Source organism: Stigmatopora nigra, unplaced genomic scaffold (genome assembly GCF_051989575.1).
Source record: "Stigmatopora nigra isolate UIUO_SnigA unplaced genomic scaffold, RoL_Snig_1.1 HiC_scaffold_25, whole genome shotgun sequence".
In the NCBI taxonomy this organism is placed as follows: Eukaryota; Metazoa; Chordata; class Actinopteri; order Syngnathiformes; family Syngnathidae; genus Stigmatopora; species Stigmatopora nigra.
The window spans coordinates 1,122,298-1,132,233 of NW_027551604.1; the positions used below are offsets into that span (position 1 = coordinate 1,122,298).

At 37.7% G+C, this 9,936-nt stretch overlaps 1 protein-coding gene across 2 annotated transcripts in view; it reads left to right on the forward strand.

The window, feature by feature from the left end:
• The window catches only part of tmem117 (transmembrane protein 117), a 29,742-nt gene that overhangs the window by 1,436 nt on the left and 18,370 nt on the right, over nt 1-9,936 (forward strand). For both annotated transcript variants that reach the window (XM_077710964.1, XM_077710965.1), the window contains exons 2-3: nt 187-505; nt 4,219-4,351. In XM_077710964.1, coding sequence (XP_077567090.1) covers nt 187-505; nt 4,219-4,351 — 452 coding nt within the window. The remainder of the gene's footprint in view (nt 1-186; nt 506-4,218; nt 4,352-9,936) is intronic.

Below are 9,936 nucleotides of genomic sequence, written 5' to 3' on the forward strand. Positions count from 1 at the left end.
CTCGGACATTAAACAGTACTTGGATATTAAACAGTACTTAGATATTAAACAGTACATAGATATTAAACAGTACTTCAACATTAAACAGTACTTCAACATTAAACAGTACTTCGACATTAAACAGTACGTTGATATTAAACAGTACTTAGATATTAAACAGTACTTAGCTCTCTCTTGCCTCGGCAGGTGTGGCGCGGGTGGTGGCGGGCGGCCTGGCGCAACAGGGTGGAGAGCAGAAGTCGATTCCGCTACTACTTCAAGCACCCATGGTCACGCATGGTGGTGGCTTACCTGGTCATCTTCTTCAACTTCCTCATCTTTGCCGAGGACCCCGTGTCCCACAGCCAGAAGGAGGCTCGGATGGTGGTGGTGGGGAACTGCTTTTCCTTCCTTTTCAGCAAATACCCAGGAGCCGGTTGGAGTTTCCTCAAGGTGATTTGTTGGATGCTGGCCATTTTCACTGGTCTGCTTGCCGGGAAGTTTGTGTTCCACCAACTCATTTTTGGTAAGTCATGCATGATAGAATGCGGATGGCTTGGTTGCTTTTAATGACCTTTTTCTTCATAGCAGTCTGTGTTGACATAGTAGGAAAAAAATCAAAATTTAATACATAAATTATGAAGCCAAAACATGCGACATAAACTTTACAGTAATCCCTCAAATAGCGCGACTTCAACTATCAGGGTCTCACGACATCTGTTTTTTTTTCTGGGGGAAATGTTTTGTTAATTAATTTATTTTGTTAGCTAGATTTTTTTGTCAATTAATTTTTTTGTTACTTAGATTTTTTTGTTACTTAGATTTTTTGTTCATTAAATTCTTTTGTTCATTACATATTTTTGTTCATTACCGTATTTTCACGACTATAAGGCGCACTGCATTATAAGGCGCACCCTCAATGAATGACATTTTTCCATATATAAGGCACACTGTATTATGAGGCGCACTGTCTATTTTGGAGAAAATGTCAGACTTTAAAGTGCGCTTTATAGTCGTGAAAACACAGTAATTGCTATTGACTTCCAGGAATGAAGCACTCACTACTTTACAGTCACCTCTAGAGCCAGCCATTGTTGATGTTTTGGATTTTTTTGTTTTTTTAATATCTGACAGTGGTGTTTTTTCGTTTTTGGTTTTCTGTTTTTTTTCCATATATAAGGCGCACTGGATTAGAAGGCGCACTGTCTATTTTGGAGAAAATTTAAGACTTTTAAGTGCACCTTATAGTCGTGAAAATACGGTACATTTTGTTCTTTACAATTTTTGTTAATTATTATTTTTTGTTAATTATTTGTTTTGTTAGGGTTAGGGCTGGATTAGATGCATTCTTGTCATCACCACTAGAGGGAGACAATGCACCTTTAAGTACTTATGGCCACAATATAAAACGAGTTGTGTTCTAAAGTAATGAAGACATTTTAAGTATCAAATCTCCAATACGAGTGTAGTTTTTTTCTGGTGTGACCGTCAGCACCAATCCATCATTTCTTTTCGGGGGTGCCGTGACTCAAGGTCAATAGCAATTACCGTATTTTCACCACTATAAGGCGCACTTAAAAGCCTTACATTTTCTCTAAAATAGACAGTGCGCCTTATAATCCAGTGCGCCTTATATATGGAAAAAACAGAAAACCAAAACCAAAAAACACCACTGTCGGATATTAACAAAAGACAAACGAACTGAAAAAATACTGTTAAATATGCAGATCAGCCATCTTAGTTTACAACATCATATAGCTCCTCCCCCACTGCAAGATTTTATACCAAAAAATCCAAAAAAATCCAAAATGGCTGGCTCTAGAGGTGACTGTAAAGTAGTGAGTGCTTCATACCTGGAAGTCAATAGCAATTACCGTTTTTTCACCACTATAAGGCGCACTTAAAAGTCTTACATTTTCTCCAAAATAGACAGTGCGCCTTATAATTCAGTGCGCCTTATATATGGAAAAAAAACAGAAAACCAAAAACGAAAAAACACCACTGTCAGATATTAAAAAAAACAAAAAAATCCAAAACATCAACAATGGCTGGCTCTAGAGGTGACTGTAAAGTAGTGTGCTTCATACCTGGAAGTCAATAGCAATCACCGTATTTTCACCACTATAAGGCGCACTTAAAAGTCTTAAATTTTCTCCAAAATAGACAGTGCGCCTTTATAATACAGTGCGCCTTATATATGGAAAAAATGTCATTCATTGAGGGTGCGCCTGGTGCGCCTTATAGTCGTGAAAATACGGTATTTATATTTGTCGTTCACAATAGATAAATTGTGAAGATGGACAGCGTTCACGTCGTTGTAAAAGCGGGACTTGCTGGAGGCAATTAAGTTCAGCCATGCAAAGGAATTCAATTATGCAACAGTGATGAGCCCTGAAATACCACACAGCAAGACGTATGCTCGGAATTCCACGCCGGTCATTTCTGGTTATCGGAAATTGACCTCGAGGACACGGAATTTCGGCGACGGCCATTTTTTTTATGGGTTTCCCCTGAACGTAAATAAATGGCGGTCCAATTATGGCGATATTCATGACAAACATCGATTTAAGAGGGAAAAAAAAACGAGGATTGGATGTCGTAGCGCTAAGAGGGAAAACCGCTAAGCGTATCCGAGGCTGCCTTGCTCGACGAGCGGGTAACCTTCAAACACTTGACTGCCTTTTATTAAGTTATGGAAGGATAAATGGCATTGTGGGTAATAGCATGCCCTCCAAAATATTCATTGGTGGTTCTTGTTTGTGGCTCATTTTCTATTAGTGTTGTTTAATTAGCATGATTTTCCTTCTTTTAAATCAATAATTGTCATTTTTTAGGTTAATTTTTTCGGTGTTTTTAGTTTAATTATCATTTTTGTAAAATCTAAACATATAATTTTTAAAAAGGTAAAATAAACATTGTTTTAGATCTATAAAAAACGGAATATTCAGGGATTTTGGTGGCCGGTCTTTTGGTGACAGAGAGTTTAATGTTGAAAGCAGCTCTCAAATTTATATTCATGAGAGATAATTTAATATTTAAGAGAGTTTAATATCAAAGTACTGCTTAATATCTAAGTACTCTTTAATATCTAATTACTGTTTAGTATCCAAGTACTGTTAAAACCAGCTCTCAAAATTATATTCGTGAGAGAGTTTGTTATTGAAGTACTGTTTAACATCGAAGTACTGTTTAACATTGAAGTACTGTTTAATATTGAAGTACTGTTTAAAATCTGTGTACTGTTTAACATCGAAGTACTGTTTAATATTGAAGTACTGTTTAACATCGAAGTACTGTTTAATATTGAAGTACTGTTTAAAATCTAAGTACTGTTTAATATTGAAGTACTGTTTAAAATCTGAGTACTGTTTAAAATTGAAGTACTGTTTAATATTGAAGTACTGTTTAAAATTGAAGTACTGTTTAACATCAAAGTACTTTTTAATGTCGAAGTACTGTTTAACATCGAAGTACTGTTTAATATTGAAGTACTGCGTAACATCAAAGTACTGTTTATTATTGAAGTACTGTTTAACATTGAAGTACTGTTTAATATCTAAGTACTGTTTAATATCTAAGTACTGTTTAAAATCTAAGTACTGTTTAATATTGAAGTACTGTTTAAAATCTGAGTACTGTTTAACATCGAAGTACTGTTTAATATCGAAGTACTGTTTAATATTGAAGTACTGCTTAACATCGAAGTACTGTTTATTATTGAAGTACTGTTTAACATCGAAGTACTGTTTAATATCTAAGTACTGTTGAAAGCAGCTCTCAAAATTATATTCATGAGTTTAATATCTAAATATCTACTGTTTTCAGTACTTAGATATTAAACAGTATTTAGATATTAAACAGTATTTAGATATTAAACTGTCTCTCATGAATACAATTTTGAGAGCCGGTTTTGAGAACGTTTGAATGATTCTTCTAATCAACCTCAAGTCATAAAAAAAAACATACAAGCATTATTCCCAAACGTGATGTTCCCCATCACAACTGATGAAGACACCTCGTATGTTGGAAGACAATCACTCCCACGTTGTGGTGGAAGTGACACCATAAAGTGGTCCTTTGTCTTCATTCTCCTTCCCAAAGGCCACATGTCCAACCGAGCGGGACATTATCGATCCCAGATAATTCATTTAGTTTCATCTCCGCGCGGCGTGTTACTCGCTTGACGAGGTCTTTGAGCCGCCGCTGACATTCCCGTGTTTCCCTTTTCACCTTTTTTAGGTCGCTACCTGCGTCTGAAAGTCTTCCGTGAAGACCACGGTTCTTGGATGACCATGTTCTTCAGTACCGTCCTCTTCCTCTTCATTTTCTCGCATATCTATAACCTATTTTTGTGGATGTCCGGCAACATGGAGTAAGTCATTTTTTTTCTTCTTCTAAGCCAGGGGTGGGCAAACTTTTGGGCCCGGGGGCCATATTGACTTTAAAAATGTGACAGATGGGCGGGGTCAGAACAGAAGATAGGATACATATAAAAAAGTGCATCCGTTAACAGTACATATGAAAGATAAACAGAAAAATAGGACTAAAGTATTAAAATACTCATCGTTAAAGTAAAAACTATAAAGTACACAGTAAATTAAAAAGGAATGTATTAAGAAATATTACAATTTAATTTTAAAAAAAAGAGAGAGGCTGTAAAACACTAAAAAAAACAAATAAGAGTGGACACAGCTACTGCCACTGGCTTTCGTCTGATGGCGCCATCTTGGGGTGAAAAAAAATATTTGGACAACGTCGGCGGGCCGGATTAAAAAGCCTAGCGGGCCCATATGTGGCCCGCAAGCCGTCGTTTGCCCTGTCTGTATTAAACAGTACTTAGATATGAAACAGTACTTAGATATTAAAGTGTACTTAGATATTAAACAGTACTTGTCTGGACATAGCTACTGCCACTGGCTTCCACGTGACGGCACCATTTTGGGGAAAATAAATAAAAATAATACAATTTGGACAACGTCGTCGGGCCGGATTAAAAAACCTAACGGGCCAGATGTGGCCCGCGGGCCGTATTTTGCCCATGTCTGCTCTAACCGCCTGAATGTCAAAACAAACTTTGTTGAAGCCACGCCCCTTTTCCGCTGGTGTATTTCGGATGCAAGTCGGATCAACAAACGACCCTAATGAGGATAAAGCAATTCATAAAATGAATGAATGTAAATATGGGTCGAATCACAAAAAGTAAATAGTTGTATAGTGCTTAAATATACTGTATATAGCTTTAATGAAATCCTTCATTTTCTGAACCGCTTATCCTCACAAAGGTTGTGGGGGTGCTGGAACTTAGCTGACTTCAGAGACAAGGCGAAGGGGCACCATGAATTGGCCGCTAGCCAATCGGGAGTACCCAGAGAAAAGCCACGCAAAATTTGAGCCATGAATAAAAAAGCATTAACCAAAATAGCCCACTACTCTAACCAACACAATTCCACTCCTTCTTATTGAATCCTGCACTACCTCACATAAACCAACAGGAGGTGCTGTGGTAACAACAATGTACCCTCCCTACTTGTTATCTTTCCATACTGACAATTTGTACGGCCAAAACACATTAGCGTTTTCATCTTGCTTCTACTGTGACATGTTGCAACACAGTTCACGCCTCACCTACATGACCTCAAAAGACGGGGGGCGGGGCCTACACTGGCACGGATGCGTGATTAAAACAAAAACAGGTGATGGAGGCGGAGCTAAAAAGAAGCAGATAAGTCAGAATGTACTGAAAAGTTAAGTCTTTAGAGCCTTAACCAAAACTAGATTTGCATCGTGCACCCCCTCCTCGCCAACGCCAACCCGTCCCCCCACGCCTGGAGGCGGAGCACAAAGCAAAAAGTTCGACAAAGCTTAATGCCCGTTGGCGGCGCCCGCTGCGTTAGCGGGTGTTCCTTTGCATTTATGCGCTACGAACAAGCTGCAGAGAAGCCTTTGAAACACAGTTGCGTTTTTTGGCATCACATCATTGGCAAAAACATGCTGCCGGGGTCCGAGTGGGGGGGTCCGACAAGTGGTCCGCACCATGCCCGCAGCGAGGTAGCGGCGGCGGCGTGGGAACGGGAATATGACCCTCAAGCCGTAAGCCACCTGTCGCCTCTGCCGATGGTTGTTTACAAGGGTTTTGTTACATTAGTTATCGGTTATTTTCTGGAAAATGCCACGGGGAGGGTGCCGGAGCTTTTCCCAGTGGAGTTTTTAGCCGGGGGCGTAATCGGTGGACAGCCAATCGCAGGGCAGGATGAGACAAAGGGCAACTATTTGCTCACAGACTTATAGCTAGAGGCAATTGAGGATGTAATTAGTCTAGTATGCATGTTTTTGGGGGGGATGTGGGAGGGAATTTGGAGTACCCAGAGAAAACCCAAGGTTTCAAGCAGAATGTGGGTGAGTGGTTAGAAAAGGGGTGGGCAGATGTTTGGGCCTGGGGTCCACATTGACTTTAAAAATGTGACAGATGGGCGGGGTCAGTACAAGATAGGATACATATAAAAAAGTGCATCCGTTAACAGTACATATGAAACATAAACAGGAAAATAGGACTAAAGTATTAATATAATCATCACTTATTAAAGTCAAAAGTTTAAAGTAAAAAGTACACACTAAAAAGGAATGTATTAAGAAATATTTAAATGTCATTTTAAAAAAGATAAAGGGTCAAATAAAAGTGGGCACAGCTACTGACACTGGCTTCCACGTGACAGCGCCATCTAGGGGTGAAAATAAAAATATAAATAAATATATAAAAAAATAATAACAAAAAAATAAAATAAATAAAATAAAATAAATAAATAAAACAAATAACAAAATTAAAAATAAAGAAAACATTTGGTTAACATTGGCGGGCCGGATTAAAAGGCCTAACGGGGCCGTATGTGGCCCGCGGGCCGTAGTTTAGGTTACAGCGTAAAGCCTCACAATTCTGGGGTTCTGGATTTGATCCCTGATCTGTGTTCCTGTGTGGAGTTTACTTGTTGTCCCTTGGCTTGGGTGGGTTTTCTCTGGGTACTCCAGTTTCCTCCCACATCCCCAAAACATGTTTGAAAACTCTAAATTGCCAAACCCTAGCTATGATTGGTTATCCTTTGTCTCCTCATTCCCTGCAATTGGCTAGCTAACAATTCAGGTTGTACTCAAAGTCGGCTCCAGCACCCCCTGCGACCCTTATGAGGATTAAAAAGTTCAGAAAATGAATGATTTTAAGCATTCCCCATTACCAAAGAGGTCTTAGCTCGTAATGTATCGGCACGCTAACGGAATAAACAGTGAATGTTCCAACATAAGAACATTTTTGTGTATTTACTCATTACATATGTCAAGGCAGAAGAATTAAATGAAGCCGGAATTCTGCGGGTTGTGTGGCGCGCGTCAGTCGTGTGTTTAGCGACATTATTAACAAGCACCTCTGGGTCAACAGCTATCAACTTGTTACCCGCCGGGAAGCCAAAATCCACGTGACGGCCATTTGCATTTTAATGTAACTGTCAGATTGAGAGGGAGGAGGGAGGGAAGGCATTGGTGCAAAACCGGGGTGACCAGCGCTTTGATGGCCCTGACATGCATACGGTTAAAATCGACCAATCGCGTTCTTCCATTTATTTCACAGTGCCATTATCAACCAAAATCGGCTTCTAATTAGTTGGCGTTATTTAATTAAAATGGCCCGATGTGAGGCACACACATTAGTCATTTTGGGGAAGGGGGTCAGACTCGGGTTGGTTCGCTGGCTGATTTAATGTCAACTTGATTTCATGTGGGATGAAGTATTTTTGATATAATATTTAGATTTTTTTTTATAAATGGATTAAAAGAACTGGATTAAAAGACCTGAATATTCAGTTTTTTTATAGATCTGAAATAATGTTTATTTTAGGTTTTTTTAAATATGTTTTTAGATTTTACTAAATTATTTTTTAACTAAAAACTGAAGAAAAAATGGATTAACAAATGACAATTATTGATTTAAAAGGGGGAAAATAAGGAAATTTTATATACATCATATTTGGATTTTTTTTAAATAAATGGATTAAAATAACTGGATTAAAATGCCTGAATATTCTGTTTTTTATAGATCTAAAACAATGTTTATTTGAGCTTTTTTTAGTATATTTTTAGATTTTACAAAAATATTTTTAAACTAAAAACTGAAGAAAAAAATGGATTAAAAAATGACAATGATTGATTTAAAAGGGGGAAAATCAGAAAATTTTATATACACCATATTTAGATTTTTTTTAAATAAATGGAATAATCACATTTTTTATAGATCTAAAACAATGTTTATTTGAGCTTTTTTCATATATATTTTTAGATTTTACAAAATTATTTTTTAACTAAAACACAAGTACTGTTTAATATCTAAGTACTGTTTAATATCCAAGTATTGTTTAATATCTAAGTACTGTTTAATACCTAAGTACTGTTTAATATCTAAGTACTGTTTACTATCTAAGTACTGTTTAATATCTAAGTACTGTTTAATATCTAAGTACTGTTTAATATCTAAGTACATTTGACCGGCAACCAAAACAACTGCGACCAAAAGACCGGCGACCAAACGTCCGGTCACAAAGGAATGTTATTAAGCGTTTCACCAGTTTATTTTTTCTCTATTTCAAAATAAATGACCTTATTGTCTTGCATTATGGCGTTTCTTCTTTGTCATCTTGCCATTTTTTGCATTTCAAGTCTAATTTATGCGCATATAAGCCTTACCCATCTATATTTTGAGTGACAAATATGTAAGAAAATACCGTGTATTTTTTCACTTTTATCCGGCGAACATGATAAGCAAGGCGGAAAATGTTTTGGGTGGGTGAGGGGGGGGTGAGGGGGGAGTGGCTTGTGATGTTTGACAAGTGCGATACCCCCAACGGGATTAAAAACCCATCATGGTATTTGCTGTTGTTAACCGCCATCTTTTGTGTGCGTGATTGGCGTTACGGCTTTAATCCGAGCTAATACGCACACAAATGAATTCAATTGGATGAATGAATCACACATTTTGGTATGTCGGACTCCGCCTGTTGCGTAGAAGATCCTTATCCGCCATCCCATAATACTTCCAAGCTTAAGAACTCAAGAATTATGTATTTTAATAAGACGTAAAGTAAAATTGTCATCATAAAAAGCGGCAATGTCACAGAGGACGTTGAATTCATTAATGCTTTTATCTTAATCCGCTTTAATCTGGATTGGCTTTTCCTGGTAGGGGCGGAGCTATAAAAATCAGGTGACCACACGCCAATCAATCATTGGTTAATCTCGTTATTGGAAGACTGGTGGGAAAATGCTTTTGATGTCTCGTAAATAAAATTCCGCGGAAATAAAGCTTATGAAATATTAATAATTATTATTATGGGATGGATTGACTTTCGAGGATTGGTTTTCTTCCAACGTGGGTTTTTGTCATCTGGGAATTCGCGTTGTTATGAGAAGCGGAGAGGTGACACATTTTTTTTTTTTACCTTGTTATGTCTTCCTGCTGCTTTCTGGGACAGCCGGGGGGGTGCCGTAGTCTGTTCCATATGTCACTGCTACATTCATGTCTAAGAGGGGCAAATAATAAGCATTATAACCTTGACATTTTCTTAGATTCCAGGAGAAATGTTTGCTATTCTATACTGCCCATTCAGGGTGTTACCTGCCTGGTGCATTCAGTTAAGCTCCAGCACCCTCCGCAGCCCTTGTGAGGATAGGTGGTTCAGAAAATGAATAGTCATTATATAGTACAGTACAGTAACAAGGAAGCTAACTTTAGAACATGTACGTGGAAACATCTAAAATACTTAAGATTAGATTAGACTAGAGTATACTAGACTAGAATATACTAGACTAGTCTAGATTAGACTAGGCTACACTAGAATAGACTAGTATAGACTAGAATAGACTAGACTAGTTAGACTACAATAGAATAGACTATAATAGACTAGACTAGAATATACTAGA